The sequence below is a fragment of the Neophocaena asiaeorientalis genome, unplaced genomic scaffold (assembly GCF_003031525.2).
Source record: "Neophocaena asiaeorientalis asiaeorientalis breed wild unplaced genomic scaffold, Neophocaena_asiaeorientalis_V1.1 scaffold256, whole genome shotgun sequence".
Lineage (NCBI taxonomy): Eukaryota > Metazoa > Chordata > Mammalia > Artiodactyla > Phocoenidae > Neophocaena > Neophocaena asiaeorientalis.
The window spans coordinates 1,388,277-1,406,013 of record NW_020185324.1 but is presented as its reverse complement, the minus strand read 5'-3'; the positions used below and the strand labels follow the sequence as shown (position 1 = coordinate 1,406,013).

The 17,737-nt window shown below is 42.6% G+C and overlaps 1 protein-coding gene across 4 annotated transcripts in view; it reads right to left on the bottom strand.

The window, feature by feature from the left end:
- DOCK8 (dedicator of cytokinesis 8) overlaps positions 1–17,737 on the bottom strand; it is a 223,938-nt gene that overhangs the window by 18,758 nt on the left and 187,443 nt on the right. For all 4 annotated transcript variants that reach the window (XM_024734221.1, XM_024734220.1, XM_024734223.1 and 1 more), the window contains 10 exons: positions 15,306–15,402; positions 13,575–13,709; positions 12,364–12,516; positions 11,142–11,300; positions 10,389–10,489; positions 9,098–9,290; positions 4,064–4,207; positions 2,378–2,509; positions 1,778–1,912; positions 260–349 (listed from right to left, as the gene is read on the bottom strand). In XM_024734221.1, coding sequence (XP_024589989.1) covers positions 260–349; positions 1,778–1,912; positions 2,378–2,509; positions 4,064–4,207; positions 9,098–9,290; positions 10,389–10,489; positions 11,142–11,300; positions 12,364–12,516; positions 13,575–13,709; positions 15,306–15,402 — 1,339 coding nt within the window. The remainder of the gene's footprint in view (positions 1–259; positions 350–1,777; positions 1,913–2,377; positions 2,510–4,063; positions 4,208–9,097; positions 9,291–10,388; positions 10,490–11,141; positions 11,301–12,363; positions 12,517–13,574; positions 13,710–15,305; positions 15,403–17,737) is intronic.

Genomic DNA, 17,737 nt, shown 5'->3' with positions numbered 1-17,737 from the left:
GAAATGATGTACGTAAAGGATCTAATGTAGTGTCAGGCACACAGATGATCTTTAATAACTGGTAGCTCCTATTATGATCCCTGCCTTTGAGTATTGTTTCTTTAAGACCTAACCAAATAGTAGTTAAACCGTAGACAAAAAATATTTGGCTGCATTGAAATGACTTGAAGAGTCCAGACAGAGGAGGTCATGTCATGTTTTTGGGTGTAGAACAAAGGGAATCAGAGCCTGATGGTTGTTTTTTGCAATCTTCCCATACCTTGTTAGGGTCCAGCTTGGTTTTGTCCACAGGAGCAGAGTCTTTTATCACTTCCACAAATTCTGCACCAAAACATTGACTATAAAATCCCTAGGCAAGAGAAACCAACAGATTATAAAGGTTATTTTAATATATTGCAACTCTTTGTCTCTCAGAAGTGGAATACGTTTGGAACAAGTGTAACAGAGAATATGCTCTTTGATTACTGAAAGTCCCTCTGAGCTAATGAGGCAAGTTCAGCATTTCCTGAGACAAAAATAGAAACATAAGGAAGTCCATCATTGCAAACTGATATATGCTTCCCTATAAACTGTATGCTTGACATCTAATTCAACCAACATCATCATATTTCCTAAAGATGCTCCAGGGGCATGGAACTATTTATTTCTTGCCTTTTGTACCCTAGGGTTTTGGAGGTCACCAGGCTTCCCATAATGGGACAAACCATAGCACACAGGAAGATAAAATATATGCTTCTAGTACTAAACTGGGGAAACATATTAGGGAACCAAGTGGCCTGGGGTCAATTGCTAATTCCTCTCATGAGCTGAACAACTTTGGGCAAGTCACCCAACCACTCTGAGCCATGGCTTCTTTGGGTCAAGTAAGGATTAAAGTCTCTTGTCTCATTTGGCATGGATGGAGCAATCTGACAATGAAAGTGTTTTAAGTTTGACAGCCACGAAAGGGCATAAATTCAAAGTAATAGCAAGAAAGCAAAGAAGTGAATCTCTGGTTGTTGTCAGCAGTTCAGGGAACCCCAGTTATTCAGTCTGAGATGGTTTTGTTTTGAGGGCACCCCTTGACTTTCCTCCTGAGCTCTTAGTGCTTGGCCCTTTCAACGTCTGCTTCTTTTTTTCTCACTTTTCTCTATGTTGTTTCTCCTTTTCTCCAGCCTTTCCTCCAAGAACATGCTGCTTTCTTCTGCTATGTTACGGATCAAATATAAACAGCAGGTTGGATTGGGGCTGCCAGCCCATGTAATGGGACACTGACTCTGATTATCCAAAGAGGGGTGCTCCTTGGTCAGCAGGGAGAGTTCATTTGTTCCAGGTCACAGCGGGCCTCTAGTCAAGCATCTCCGTGTCAGAAGTGGGAAGTGTTGTCTGGTGACACCAGAAGGATGACCACAGCATTTTCTAGGGGTAATTTGATAATTTGGCCCAATGACTTCAAAGTCAAGATGATAAACTTCAAGCTGAACAACTATTACTAAAATTTGGAAAGGTTTATAAGAAAGCACATGACATTGATTGAATGTGGATGCTCCTGAAAATAAATACTCACCATATACACTTACAAAGTTTGAAAAGTATGTACAGAATCTTAGGGGAAAGCTATCCTTATCTTGCTTTACCTCATGATCTCACCTAATATCTTGATACTATACAAGCAATGGGGGAAACTTTATATATGGATCAATGAGGAATCCATGACTCTTGGTTTGGTTGTAATGACCCACTCTAACCTGTTTGTGTAAAGCACACAATGTCAATCACCCGGAATCACTTGTCTTACCTCTAGTCTATGAGAAATCTCAGGAAGCTTGGTAATTGCAGGCTCTTTGTAAACGAATTCCTTCTCATCCAAGTCCCCAAATCTGGATCCATAGAAACCAACCCGAAAGTAGGTTCCAAACATTCTCTTATGACCCTGATGAACAAAATAAGAAAACCTCTCCTTAGTTATGTAATTCATGAGGATCCATTGAGATGAGAGGGCAGGAGTCTTCTGTTGTTGGGTTATAAAGCATTCTATTCCTGTGGCTAATACAAACAGAATTCACTCCTTTAAAAAGTTTTTTTAATGTTTATGGAATAAACTTGGGAAATAATGGCAAAAAACAAAAAATCCCATGAAAGATTTCTAGGACTTCTCTTAAGTGAATTTAAGATTTTCACATTCCTGGTTGTAAAGTAATTCAAGCTGCCTACTTTCACGGTTTGAATCATGGTCCTCTGTCTATTCTCAGCCCTCTTCCGTTTGATAGGAGAGAGCTACAGTAATGATGTCCTTAAGGTAAATCACTCCCTAGAGAGGAAGGAGGGCTAAGCATCTCTGAGACAGGGTCACCTGCCGCCATATTATAGGGCCTGTTAGCCAGGATGCCCCCGCTACCTTGCTAATGATGCTGTCAAAGGCCTTCTGCAGCTTTTCGTGGGTGGAGGTCAGCTTCCGGAAGTCTCGATGAGCTTCCAGGATGGGGATGACCAGCTTGTAGACCTCATTGACCGTCTCGTACAGTCCTCCCTTGCAAAGAGGAGAAAAAAATCAAAGAGAATTTAATCCACTGGAAACTTAAAAGAGCAACCAGAGTGCATTAGGCATTGGAGAATGGATTTATTAGGGGCACCACAATATTTTATAGAGCAGGAATAAAGTCTGAGCATCTCTGGGATGGCTGTAGCATTCAAACTGAACTAGACACACTAAATGGTCCTATTTGATAATGTTAAGTTGGAAAAGGGGTTTCCTGGGGAAAAAAAATAGGACAGGAGACTGGCAGCAGGAACTAAGAACAATTCAGGAAGGCAGCTTTAGCATATTTAAATGTCACCAGGGGTCCTCCTGTAGCCAGATGTTCATTGCATTCCTGAAAAGAGTTAGGGGTCTAACTACCTGGTTTTCTAGAATTCCGGGAAAAACAAGAGTATCTTGGACTTTATGTGAATTCTGAAAGGGAAAGCTGGAAAAAGAGAAGACAGTCAAAATAATAATTAAAATACATAGATTGTAGGATGGAAACTTGGGAATGAAAAGTAGAGAAGAAAGAAAAATATCAAGATGAAAACAAAACTGGATCAGCTAAACAGAGTGAAGTATTAAATATTTGCTTGGCTTAAAATCTGAGGGAGGGCTTCCCTGGTGGCGCAGTGATTGAGAGCCCGCCTGCCAATGCAGGGGACGTGGGTTCAAGCCCTGGTCCAGGAAGATCCCACATGCCGTGGAGCGGCTGGGCCCGTGAGCCATGGCCGCTGAGCCTACGAGCCACAACTTCTGAGCCCGTGAGCCACAACTACCGAAGCCCGCGTGCCTAGAGCCCATGCTCCACAACAAGAGAAGCCACAGCAGTGAGAAGCCCGTGCACCACAATGAAGAGTAGCCCCCACTTGCTGCAACTAGAGAAAGCCCACGAGCAGCAACGGAGACCCAGTGCAGCCAAAAATAAATAAATAAAATAAATGTATTTAAAAAAAAAATTTGAGGGAGTAGGGAAACTATGAAAATGAACAACATACTTTCTTCCCTGCCCTGAATCTCAATGACTTAATCTATATATTTTTAATCTCTATGTATTTTTCTCTTAGTAGGAGTGTTTAGACCCAGATTAGGTTAATGCGGGGAGTCTCCATGGCTTCCACCCTCACATTTCTCTGGGCTGTCCCTGGTCTGTGCCGATCCTGAGGATTACTCAGCTGTCAGCTGAGTCCCTCTCTCAAAGAGGGAAAATAAGAGAGTGAGAACATGCCTCGTGATTTATTGTGTAACCCTGGGCAAGCCATTTCCCTCTTTGTGGCTTAGTTTCCACCTCTGTTAAATGGAAATAATACTGTGAAACTGCTGTCCAGCCAATGAGCGTGCAGTGAAAACCAGAATACTGCAGTGATGAAGGGCCTTCCCGCCTCCCTGAGAGCTGAGGCAATCTACATACGTCAAAGTCCTCCAGCCCCTCCCCTGCCCTGCACGCTCCTGCACGTGGTGTCATCATGAAGTGGGACTGGCTGGACGTTAAGACCGGCACTCAGGGCACCGACGCCAGAGTTCAGGCTGACTGTGGAAGCCCGGACAGCTGTGTGCACTGACCGTGCTGAAGAGCTCGGCCGCCTGCTCCAGGAGGCCCACCAGGCCGCTCTCGGTGAAGTACCGGCCGGAGCACACCCCGTCCTCGTCCGGCGACAGGGTGTCATCAGAGACCGCAGACTCCTCCAGCACGTTGGAAGAAATATTCTGAAAGAGATCACAGTATGAGCCAGGAGAACAGGGGAATCTGACAACAAAGGCACCACAGGAACCCGTGGTGGCACCACAGGAATCGACTCACACGGAGGAGGAAGCCGTGGCTCCAAGGTCCTCACCATCCCTGATCATACAAGGTCTGCAATTCCACCCAGAAAAGCCTTTGGCTGCCACTCATTTTGAAAGAATGCACAGAACAACTGGCCTTCGAAACTCAAGATTTTCTTTTCTTTTTAACTATTGGGAGATACAGAAAGGACACTTACCTCAGTGTAACAATAGTTGAGTTGCTTTAGAGAAAGGACCCTAAGGGACGTCCAGCAGGGGTCGTGGTTTTTAAAAGCCAAAGGCCAACGAACAGTTAACTAGACTCTTTGTTTCACCAGCTGAGTGACCCTCTGAAGTACTTGCTATGACTGACTTGGCTTTTAGGTGAACGGCCATAATATCATATGACAATTGCAGATGAGAAGGTCTTCTTTATGGCAATGTAGCAGTTACTATTTTTTTTCTCCCCCCCCAAACATTTCGCTCCTTTCTACACACTTTTCTTTTACATAAACCATAGAGTTTAGAGTCTCATAGAGAATGCAGTGATCAGGGCCAGGATTAGGGTGAACGAGGTGAAAACAAAATGTAGGGAACACTCACTCTCAGGGTCCTGTAAGTCGTGACCCTGAACTTGCTTGACCCCAAGAGTGAGTGCTTCCTTACATTCTGCACTTCATGTGCCTCACTCACCTCACCCCAGTTCTGGCTCTGGCAGTGACTCTCATACTTTTGACAGGTCAAGAATCATTTTCTTCAACCTGTCTCATGGATATAGAAGAAGTGCATATGGAACATAAAAGAAACTGGAAACCTTTGTAGCTTAGGACTTGTATACAGGTAGCACATTTGCCATTCCTTTTATGCCTACACTCATGGCAGACAGAACTAATTAATTATAGTACTCTTTTCCCTGAAGCTTGGATATGGTCTCAGCATGGTACCCCATTCAGCCACTACCAACTGACCAGAGTTGGCTAGTGAAGTAAAATCTGTCTGCCTCTCGCCGGCCTGGCTCGCAAGATCAAGTGACTCATCCTTAGCAGTCAAGGAAGAGAGAGTTTTACAGTCCTGTACCTTCATATCCAAAATTATAAGGTAGTTTTGGGAATAGAGGAGGCCTTCAGAACCTTTCGTGGCCAGCCTTTCTTTCAAACCTGGTCTTTCTATTATGATGTTTCTGAATTGGAAATGGTAAAAGGTCCAAGAGATTCAGTTGAAAGAATCTAATAACCCAAGAAACGAATACTATTAGTATTGTATATGCAATTTTCCACATGTAGAGGAATATATTTGCAGTTATGCAGCCTTATTAGCTGTCATCAGAGGGAAAAGATTCCAGGCAGACTTTCCTGGCTTCAGAATTAGGGAGGTGAAAGTAACAGCAGTTATGTGAGAATGTATCCATATCTACATTTGTGGAATAAATATTGTACTCTGGGGCATAGAATTTCAACGATCTCAGTTCCTTGGAATTCTGCGGCCTCAGAGTTATTTTCCTTGCACAGATTCATTTATCTCCAGTTTATAATTCTTTTCAAAAAATTCAATTTTACTGGAGCAGAACAAGGTTGAAAACTAAAGCACACAGCATTTAAGAAATCAACACCAGACATCTGTAGTTAATGCTGCCCAGAATTCCTTCATCCTTCTATAAAGTATAGCCTCCTGAGAAACCATCCATAACTCCATGTGTGGACCTCAACTCTGGCTCTGGCTCAGCCAATCACAGCATTCCATGTCTCTGGCCACTATGATTGGTTCAGAGATGAGCATATGACCCCATCAGAACCAATAAGATGCACTGAGACTGTCTCTGCAACTGCTACAACTGAGGCATTTCTCTATTCTCCTGGACTTGCACCTGGGAAGATGTAAACATAAATATCTCTCAATGAGTGTGGGAAGCCTATGAAGAATGAAGCTGACATAACAGAAAGCAGAGACAGGAAGTGATGATGACACTGAGGTCTGATGACATTGTTTGGACCCCTAGGTCCAGTTTGGCAGGTGCTACTCCAGACTCATCTCTCTCATGCAAGCTGATAAATTCCATTTTTACCTTAGGTCCGTCTGGGTTAGGTATTCTGTCACTTGCAAGCACACATTTCCAGAAAGATTTGGTATGTCTCATTTGAGAGAAAAGAGAATTGGCTCATAAGCGACAGTGTAATTTGGCTTCTCTTCTGTAGCTGAGATCACCTAACTCACCATGTTCTGTGTATTCTGAAGACCTCATTCTTCACAGTTCCTTCTGCTTCCCCCTCCCGTTCCTCGTCTTTCTGAGCGTTCCATGACCCACAGGCTGAGTCACGTGCTAAACACTCACAGCGTCTTGTACCTCTTTATTACAGCATTTATCATAATTGAAATTGAATAAGAAATGGAAGAATTAGCTGTATGATGCCACTCTCCCTGTCTGGAATGTAAAGTTCATGAGGACAGAATAAGTGCTCAATAAATATCACCTAAAAGAATGAATATGTGGATAAAGGTCTATGAAAAAATAGAGCTACATGCTCCCGTGTAGGGACAATGTGGAGTTTTTCTGTTGTTTCTAGAAGAACTATTCTACTCACCTTGGCATGACTTACTATAGGCAAATTAAAAAGAATTTATAAGCAATAGTAATGAAACAAGACAAGAGGTTGATATAATTCCACATTAAGTGTTAAACCCAGAGATTTCTGGTAACTGAAAGAGTAGCACTTATAATATTTATCCTTGCTAATATCGTACGGCCAAAATAAATTTTACAAAAAAGCAAATATGTCTAAAATTGATTTTTATACCTTTCTTCACTTTTATGTGATTCAAAATCAGATATGATTTTTTATGCTTTTGGGATAAGAATTAAATTTTTGGCTTTATAATGAACATTCCTGAATTGAGAATAAAATTCGTTTGCTGAGAATAAAATGATAGAATAAATACTATTGTTACTGAAGACCATAAGAAAGGAGGAATTAGTAGTATGAGGCAATATCCAGATTGCCCGGTGAACAGTATTCAGGAAGTCAGAAGCTCCTGGCTCTAGCAGCAACAGTTTTTGTGTCTTACTCTATAAGCCTGGGAAAGCTACTTTGAACTGTCCTCTCTTTCTGGTTCACACAGCATCACAAAATTGTGTTGAAGAGCAACAATGAGAACAGAGCCTCTTATAAAAATCAGTCATGAAAATTCAAACAAGAATAATCCAAACACTTGTAAATGACTCCGTGAGTCTGGCTTGAAAAGGGCTCTCTTACTGTACTGTATTGTTACAGGTTTCAGGGATTGTCATTTCTACAGATTATGCCTCTAAAAGTACTCGTAAAATTTTTGTTTCCTCTAAAGACTGTTTTAAACTACTCAGCCAAAACAGTCCAAGTGGCCACTGAGCATCCCAGCCTGAACCAACTTTCAGGCCTAGTAGACGATTTCCCTCTGCTAACTATGGGTAATATTCAGCTCATCCTAAGACAGTGTTGATTCAGCCCTTTTTTTCCCTTCCCAGGTCAATTTGGTTCTTTCTTTCTTTTTTTTAAAATAAATTTATTTATTTGTTTTTGGCTGCGTTGGGTCTTCATTGCTGCGTGCGGGCTTTCTCTAGTTGTAGCGAGGGGGCTACCCTTTGTTGAAGTGTGCTTCTAATTGTGGTGGCTTCTCTTGTTGCGGAGCACGGGCTTTAGGTGCGCGGGCTTCAGCAGTTGTGGCTCGCAGGCTCGAGAATGCAGGCTCAGTAGTTGTGGCGCACGGGCTTAGTTGCTCTGTGGCATGATCTTCCCGGACCAGGGGTCGAACCTGTGTGCCCTGCATTGGCAGGTGGATTCTTAACCACTGCGCCACCAGGGAAGTCCCAATTTGGTTCTTCCTTGATTTTACATTAGCGAGGAGGATATTACAGAGTTAGGGAGTGTAATAAAAGGAATGGGCCCTGAGGGAAATAATTTCTCCGATATTTAGAAAAAATACTTTCACAGTTGTCAGTATACTGTGCCAACTACAAGTCTTTGAGAAAGGGTTTAAATAACCTTAGAAAAGTTGCTCTCTCAGTTTATCTGTGAAGTGGGAGTAATAATACCTTCTCTGTCTGTTTCACTGGTTTATGGGGAAGGCCAAATGAAATCATGGATGTGAAAGTGTTTGGGAATGTCTAAAGTACCTATCGACTCTACATTTATTGTAAACAATAATTTTGGGGGGGCTTCCCTGATGGCGCAGTGGTTGGGAATCCGCCTGCCAATGCAGGGGACACGGGTTCGAGCCCTGGTCCGGGAGGATCCCACGTGCCGCAGAGCAACTAAGCCCATGCACCACAACTACTGAGCCTGTGCTCTACAGCCCGTGAGCCACAACTACTGAGCCCACGTGCCACAACTACTGAAGCCCGCGTGCCTAGAGCCCGTGCTCCACAACAAGAAAAGCCACTGCAATGAGAAGCCCGTGCACCACAACGAAGAGTAGCCTCTGCTCACCACAACTGGAGAAAGCTGGCACGCAGCAACGAAGGCCCAACACAGCCAAAAATAAAAACAAATAAATAAATTAAAAAAAATTTTTTTTAAAAACCCAAGATGGTAAAGCAATTAGAAGAGGCAAATTTAATACACTAAAGCAGGGTTTTTCAACCTTGGCATTATTGATGTTTGGGGCCAGATAATTCTTTGTGGTGGGAGCTATCCTATGCATTGTAGGGTGTTCAGCAGCATCCCTGGTTTATACCTATTAACTGTCAGTAGCACCCACCTTCCCACCCTCAGTTGTAACAACCTAAAATGTCTTCAGAGACTGTCAAATGCCCCCAGTTGAGAACCACTGCGCTAAAGGAAAAGCTAAACTTGTCCCGCCCACCTGAAAGCTGACGCTGCCCACGGGCAGGTAGCTGTGGTCCTCCAACATGCTCAGATATTCAGCCACTAAGGCAGCTGCGTGCACCAGGCACATGGCAGCCTCTGTGTAGCACTTTCCCTTGGTGTGCTTCTCCGCCATGTTCTGGAGCCAGGTCAGCCGCAGGTCAGGAGATGTCTGGTAACTCTTGGCAATTCTAAGATGGGTTGAGAAAGTTTCAAGGACAACGGTTAGTGACAGTGTTTTTCTATTGTGCATGGCCAGTTTTTTTCCCATTAAGAGTTTTGCCTACATGTTCAGAGAATGAGAGAAGAGGCAAACGTCTATCAGTCCAGCTTTTTTCATTCCATGTTTGGGGTGTGCAGGATGCCAAGAATGCTATGATTTAGTTAAAGATTTATGGGGGGAAAAAAACCCCTGACAAAATGATGTCTATTTGAATGGAGCTCTAGCAATTTTCTTCTTTTCTCGCAAAAAAATAACAGAAGACGAAAGTACTATCCTTGGGCTTCCCTGGTGGCGCAGTGGTTAAGGATCCACCTGCCAATGCAGGGGACACGGGTTCGAGCCCTGGTCCAGGAAGATCCCACATGCCGCGGAGCAACTAAGCCCGTGCGCCGCAACTACTGAGCCTGCGCTCTAGAGCCTGTGAGCCACAACTACTGAGCCCGCATGCTGCAACTACTGAAACCCGCGTGCCTAGAGGCCGTGCTCCGCAAGAAGAGAAGCCACTGTGATGAGAAGCCCACGCACCGCAACGAAGAGTAGCCCCCGCTCGCCGCAACTAGAGAAAGCCCGCGTGCAGCAACGAAGACCCAACGCAAAAAAAAAAAAAAAAAAAAATGTACTATCCTTCTTGTGACATCGCATCAGAACAATTTTGCCTTTGTAAGTAGTTTCTCCTAAAACAAGGACTATAAGACAAAATTTTAAATGACAGAGTAAAATATGATTTCTGAATAAAACTTACATGTATGTCTGAATATAAGTGGAAAAACATTTCAGAAATAATTCATGTAACAGGTGATAGTTCTTTTCTCTCATTCTATGGTAAGTAGAAAATAATTTCAAAAAATAAGTACCTCCCTTTAAATTAGGGAGATCTTTCTGAAAACGTGTACATGAATCAACACCCTCTGAATGGTGATTTTCTACCGATTTCTAAGTACAGTTTTGGATGTCAGCCAAAACAGTGTACCCACATTTCCTGTGATCATTATATTCATAAGAACTTCATAGTGACAAATCCTAGATCCTCAAGTGACACCCTTTTGATTTTACCAGAAAAGTTTACCTGTACATGAGATCCATAAGCATCTCAGGATCTTCCTGAAATTCCCTCATTTTCACTGTGTCATATAAGATGCTATTTAGATTGCAGAGAAGTTCTTCCACCTGCAAAAAAAAAGTGTACGCCCCAAACAGTCTCAGCTTTGGAGTCCATGGTAACAAGTTAGGATGCACTGAAAGTCCAAGGGGCAGCCATGGACAGGCTTCGCTAAGACAGGAGAGAGCACAGGTGAGAGGAGTCTAGACTGGATCCTCTTTGACCTCACCTTTGCAGGTCCAGGCACTTTCGAGGCCCAGATGTGAGTTGGCCCTTGGGATCCATGAATTAGTCCTGAATTGTTATATTATCTTCCCTCTCAAACACCTTCTTGGTTAAATTAATTTGAACTAGTTCCAGTTATCTGCAACCTGAAAGCCCTCAACTGTACTCTGGAACATCAGAGCCTTTTATACCAAGTAGGAGGCAGCTTAGGACCTCAGCTTAGATTCCATCTAATATATATCATAATATGTTATATAATTATCTGTACCATATGACATAATTATAATATATATATTTCACAAAAATTATATAATCCATAACTATATACGTTATATAATATATTATATGGAATTATATATTACCTACATATACACATGCACATATATATGTATGTATAAGTACGTATATGTGTGTGTGTGTGTGTATATACACACATACATACACACACGAGTTTATAGCTGGCTGATCACAGACAAGGCATGCTCTTCAGTCTACCTGCATGGGGAAAGGAGTGGTCTGCATGTCTGTGTCCTCTTCCGCGTAGGCCAAAATTGTCCTCAAGGATCTTCTCAGGTACTCCTCATTAAAGTCTGGTGCTTTTCCCACCAAAGATGCCAGAGACATGGTGACTTGCATCTTTACTCTTGCAAAGTTCTGAGTCGGGAAAAAATAATGATGGAACAAATAAGAGGCACTCAGCTAGTAGATAGTTGAAGGCAGTAGAGCCAGATACCAATAACTCTCCGGTGTTTCTTTAACCGAGTCTCAATCATTTCCTTTTTTTCCCAATGAAATATGAGTTATACTTCGCTCAAGACTCATACTGTTGTTTAACTGGTTTAAGTGGCTATTGCCCTGACATAAATCTTTCAGTTCCCTTTAAGTTTTCATTGAGGACCTGGCCAGCTCCGTGCAGCAAGGCTGGAAGGTTCCTACAGAGTTGGGTCACAGGATGTCTCCCTTTGTGTCAAGATTCCTCTTCTTGGAACTTTATTTAAACTGTAAAGAGGAACAGGATCTATGTGGGCAAGATTTCTGAGATTTCTGAATTCTGGGTAGGCAGCAACTTTGTTTCTCCTTTCCTTCTAGGCCCATGGAAAACTGTGGCTATTCCAAGGGCCTCTGGCCTCTGAGGAATGTCCTAAAGGCTTTTAAATAGTTATACCTAATACATTCTGAGGGCCCTGCCTTTCTTGCATGGGCCAAGTTATCTTTTCATATCAGCTGAGCACACTCATTAACGTGACTACAGATGTAAATTCCAAAAGAACATACTAAAATCTAGACAAACTAAGACGGTGCTGTAATAAAGCTGAATTCCAAAGGCTGCTAAGTTTCAATTAACACTCAGGTGTGGATGAGAGCGATCATTGCAAATTCTCTTCCACAGGTCATTCTGGTACCAATCAGATTTTAGAAACAGGACAAACTCTTCTGAAGTCCTAATTCTGTTGTATCTTTTTTCCCACAGATGACAAACTTGAATCTACACATATTTGTTCATTTCTTATTGAAACACACAGATGGAAACCACTGCATTCATCAATCTTAATAATTTACTTCTAGAAGCAAAGTCAAACAAAAGCTGCTATCCATCTACATGCCCAACTGTTTCCTTCCCACGTGGCAGAAGTCAACTGCAATAGTACACACTCTTCCTCCCCCAGGGCTTCGCACTGACTCTCTCTGCTGATTCTGGGTCGCCCTGGGCGCTTACGCTGGTGGCTCCAAAGCTGAACCTCATGAGGAGGTAGAGAGTGGCGCAGGCTTGGCTCCGGGCGACGTCCATGCTGCTGCCGCAGTGATGCAGCACTCGCTGACACAGGTCCGCGCACTGATCCACTTCCTCCTCAAACAGCAAGTCGCCGAACTAGGAGAGACACAGGGGCCATAAGACGTCACTTGGCAGGATCGTACGCTTTCTGGACTGGATGCCTGTTGAAATATGGAAATGGCTGCTTGGACAAGCAAAAAGCCCACAAGAATTAATGCGCTGCTCCATACAGATGATGAGGTCCTTGAATCAGAAGATGAAGTGAAGCAACGGAGTCGACTTAAGATCTCATTATGAGCTGCTCAGCTAAGATCAGGGCTGTGTAATTAGCTGCACGGTTAGCCAGGCTGCCTTCCCTGCTGAAGTCCCAACTCTGAAGGAATTAGCCTGAGTTTACTGGGCTCCCTGGAAATTACTGGTGACTGAGAAAGACCAAATGATCCTGACGGGTGAGAGCAGAGGGATTCCACTTTATTTTCTTTTTCTTTCCCACCCACCCTCCATGGCCACGCTGCACGGCTTGCAGATCTTAGTTCCCCGACCAGGGATCGAACACGCACCCCTGCGGTGGAAGCGCAGAGTCTTAACCACTGGACCGCCAGGGAAAGTCCTGGGATTCCACTTTCTAAATGTAAAAGATCCCAGATAGAAGGCATCAACCGAGATTTTCAATAAAGGGGGAGATAGGAATCTGCAATAGACTGTTTTACCTCAGGAAAATTTATATTCTTCAGGCTATGAGAAATGTATTTCTAAACCTTCTGCATTTTATGACATGATATTTTGTAAGATTTACAAATGGGAGCCATGTATAGGAATTGAGTCTCACTCAGATAAGGTACTAAAGAAAAAGGGTGAAAAACAAAGTTGCTCAACTGATTTCCACTCTCATGTCTTCAGTGAGTAGCCATTTCAAATTTCTATAGTTGGGCCCACATTTCCAGTGTGAGAGGCACTGTTTTTCCTCTTTATGGTGAGTCCTGTAGAATCAGTGTATCTGCTTCCTTCCTAATGAGACTTAAGACTTTTACCGCAGTGTCACTTAACACAGTGGTCTGTGGGTTTTGGTGCACCTGAAGCAAGAAACGTGAAGCTAGATCGATGAGAATCTTAACTCTTAATTAAGAGTAAGAAAGCAAGTGTCCCATGTTTACCTTGGCAATGAGAGCACGGAGTGTCGCAAAGCAGTGAGTCAGGTAGGTGGTGCTCTGATCACAGCTCAGAGAATTCACCAGGACCCTTAGCACACCTCCCAGCAGGTTGTCTTTACAGTCCAGAGCCGAGCTTGCCTGGGGGAACAGAACAGCATCAATGAATCCCTGTGCTGTGCCCATGAACTGAGGGGGAAGACACAGGTGGGTGCTCTTGGCAATTAGCACAGGGATGCTGATGTTTCATCTCTCTCCGTCTATGATCTTAAGGGTTTGGGTAAGCACCCCGTATATCGTCCACTACCAGGCGAGCTGAAGACCTATTTCCACATGACTTTATTCCAAAACTCCCAATTGATTTGGGATTTATGCCTAATTCTGGGCTGCTAAACCAAGTTATAAGGTACACCTTCCCCCAATCCTGGGCAACAGCTTCTGGAATGTTCTTTCCTTGTATACAAGGCACAGCTTTTCTTGTGGGCTTTCAAACCACAATTGTGGGCTTCCCATTACACTAGGGGCTGCTTGTGGCAGTGATGTTTCTAAATAGAAGCTTATTTATCAGCTGCAGCAGGACTAATGTCCCCAAGATCAATGATAAATAAGTTTCAGCTTCCTTTGAAAACTGTAAATACATTTTGAGGACTGGAGTTAAGAATATAGCACTCAAAGCAGTATTGTATAAAGATATAATCAACATGATGCCAAGTATTTTTTTTTTTTTTTTTTTTGCGGTACACGGGCCTCTCACTGTTGTGGCCTCTCCCGTTGTGGAGCACAGGCTCCAGACGTGCAGGCTCAGCGGCCGTGGCTCACGGGCCCAGCCGCTCCGCGGCATGTGGGATCCTCCCGGACCAGGGCACGAACCTGTGTCCCCTGCATCGGCAGGCGGACTCTCAACCACTGAGCCACCAGGGAAGCCCGATGCCAAGTATTTGATAACAAGTATTTATCAAAGGTACCATATACTTTTGTACAATAATCACTTTTTAAAAGATAACTTAAAAGTTGGATTACTGAGTTCAAATATGTTTCGACAATATTTCTTCTTCTAGCCCTCTAATGAGTGATTTTTCATTGGAAACATGTAAGGACTCATTTTTCAGGTTAACTAAAAACCCATTATCACCTAGATGTCTTGAGAATTTCTGGAAGCATTCACTTAGAAAATGAAATTAGTATGGTGAATTGTATTACTATAAAATTCACATTGATATAACACTTTTCTACAGCAGGGATGGCAAATTCATGGTACAAATGATTTTTCTTCACTAATTTATGTCCAAAACAGACATCATTAATCACACTTAGCACTCCTTTTACCTAGCCCGGTCATAATCTTAGCTCCCATACAGACATCAACTATAATTCAAATGGAGTTGACCTATCAAAAAAAAAAAAACCCTACCACCCCTATTCTAGATACTGAACTATAAGCCCACCACCCACATTATAAACTTTGCACATGCGCAGGCAGATTTAACTACGAGAGTCTGTCTTTCAAGCACCTAACTCTTTCCAAGCAAGCTTCAAGTCAATGAATCCAGAAGGATGTTCAGTAAGTATCTCTGGAATTTGTAAGGTGGACACTATTGTAAATGGTAAACTTCCCAACTTCATTTAAACAAAAAGCATTTCATATCTTATTTCTTTCACAATTTTCTATAAAGAATTCCTTATTAAATTCTAGTAAACATATTCATGTTGAATAGATCAGTTGTTTGTTGTCCTCACCTGGATAATGTTTTCCTGCATATCCAGGATGATTAAATTTGCTTCGGTAGCTAGATTGCCACTGATCAAGGCTTCTTGATCTAACTCTGCTTTTGTTCTAAGAAACAAAAAGAGGTTAAATTAAAGTGCCTATCAAATCTGGCCATTTCCCAATGATGGTAATCTATATTCCAAGTGTAAAGAAATCTTCTGAAGAGTCAATCTTGAAGTGAAAACAAAGCAGCCGGTTACTGGTAACTAAGGAATATAGGTGCCTTCTGTAATTGGTGTCTGGTTAAAAAGGCTTTCTAGGTAAAGTCTCCAGGCCATCCCCATCCCCCCATTATGAATAATGATAATTAAAAAAATAACAAAAAGGGTAAAAAAGCAATTATTGGTTATTACTAGCAATTAGGTCAGCCAATCAGATTGGTGCTTAAAGCTTCAGGGTTGGGCTTCCCTGGTGGCGCAGTGGTTGAGAGTCTGCCTGCCGATGCAGGGAACACGGGTTTGTGTCCCGGTCTGGGAAGATCCCACATGCCGCGGAGCGGCTGGGCCCGTGAGCCATGGCTGGTAAACCTGCGCATCCAGAGCCTGTGCTCTGCAACGGGAGAGGCCACAACAGTGAGAGGTCCGCGTACCGCCAAAAAATAAATAAATAAATAAATAAAGCTTCAGGGTCATTCTTGCATTTCACCCATGAGAACCATCTCCTGATTTGAGCCAACAAGCCTCGGCAACAAGCTAGAGGAGGTGAGACTGGGTGTGATGTGAATTTGGCTAATCGCGATGCTGCTTGATTAGGAAAGGATGATGTTTCAGAACTGGGTCAGGGAAGAGTCAGTGTCTTGACTTTCCAAAGACTGCCTTGGGGTTGCACAGTCAAGTATGGGCCTTTTGTCCTTTTCCAATGGGAAGCAAGGTTGCATTCCTGTGGGGCAGGCCATCTAACATCCTGCTGGACGTCAGTGATTATTACCCACGAGGGAATGGGAAATTACCTGGTGCTGCTTCTCTATTAGGTGCCTTTTTAAAGAATCAGAACATTTTATGCATTAATTTATCCATTCTCATAAAATCCAAGTGAAGATGGAAAGAGACATTTTGTATCTCCTAAATATAGTGGCCAGGAAAGGAAAGTGTGAAGAATTAACTTTCCCAAGATGTCCCAGTGGCCAACATGTTGCCATAGGGGTTGGGGCATCCTGATATGAGCTCAAAACTCTTGGTCCAGGATAATCACTTAGCTGGGCTTGAGTCCCCTTCACCCAATGATGGGGGCATTGCTATGGCTTACATACCATCAAAGGCTCAGAATAAATATTTCCCTGCATAATTTTATTTTATTTTAATTTAATTTTAATGTTTACTTTTGGTTGTGTTGGGTCTTTGCTGCTCTGTGTGGGCTTTCTCTAGTTGTGGCGAGCGGGGGCAACTCTTCATTGCAGTGCACGGGCTTTTCATTGTGGTGGCTTCTCTTGTTGCAGAGCACGGGCTCTAGGCGTGCGGGCTTCAATAGTTGTGGCGTGTGGGCTCAGTAGTTGTGGCTCGCAGGCTCTAGAGCGCAGGCTCAGTAGTTGTGGTGCACGGGCTTAGCTGCTCCTCGGCACATGGGATATTCCCAGACAAGGGATCGAACTCGTGTCCCCTGCACTGGCAAGCAGATTCTTATCTGCTGGGCCACCAGGGAAGTCCCTTCCCTGCGTTTTAAATGTTTTTTAGCTGATTCACTTTGTTATAAAGCAGAAACTAACACACCATTGTAACACAATTATACTCCAATAAAGATGTTAAAAAAATTTTTTTTTAATTAAAAGAAAATGTTTTCACGCTTAGGATAGGCTCTGTGGTCCCAAGCTGCTCTACATTTTTTCCTCATTCTCCAAATGATAATATTTGTGTAAAATAAGTGAAATTTAAAAGCTACTTTTTATTAATTTACTGGAGGTTTAGATTTAGAGCAAAGCTATCCAAAAGAAACATAATCGGGGCCACATGTTTCATTTTCTGTTTTGTAGTAGCCACACCAGAAAAAGCCAAAAGAAACAGGTGAAATTAATGTTAATATATTTTATTTAACCCAATATATCAAAAAATAGTCAATGTGTAATCACAATAAAACTTACTAATGAGATATTTTACATTCTTTTACTTGTGCTACGTTCAAAATCTGGCACGTATTTTTCACTTATAGTACTACCTTGGCTATTGTACTGGACAGTGCAGATCCAGAGTGACCTAATCTGGATTTGTTTTTCCAAATTTTTAAATTGTGGTAAAATACACATAACACAAAATTTACCACCTTAACCATTTTTAAGTGTACAGTTAAGTACATTCATACTTGTTGTGCAACCATCACCACTACTAATTTGATGTTTAAAAAGCCATTTTTTTAAAACGATGGCTCTCAAATTTGACTACACAAGAAACACCTAGGGAGTTTCACCACA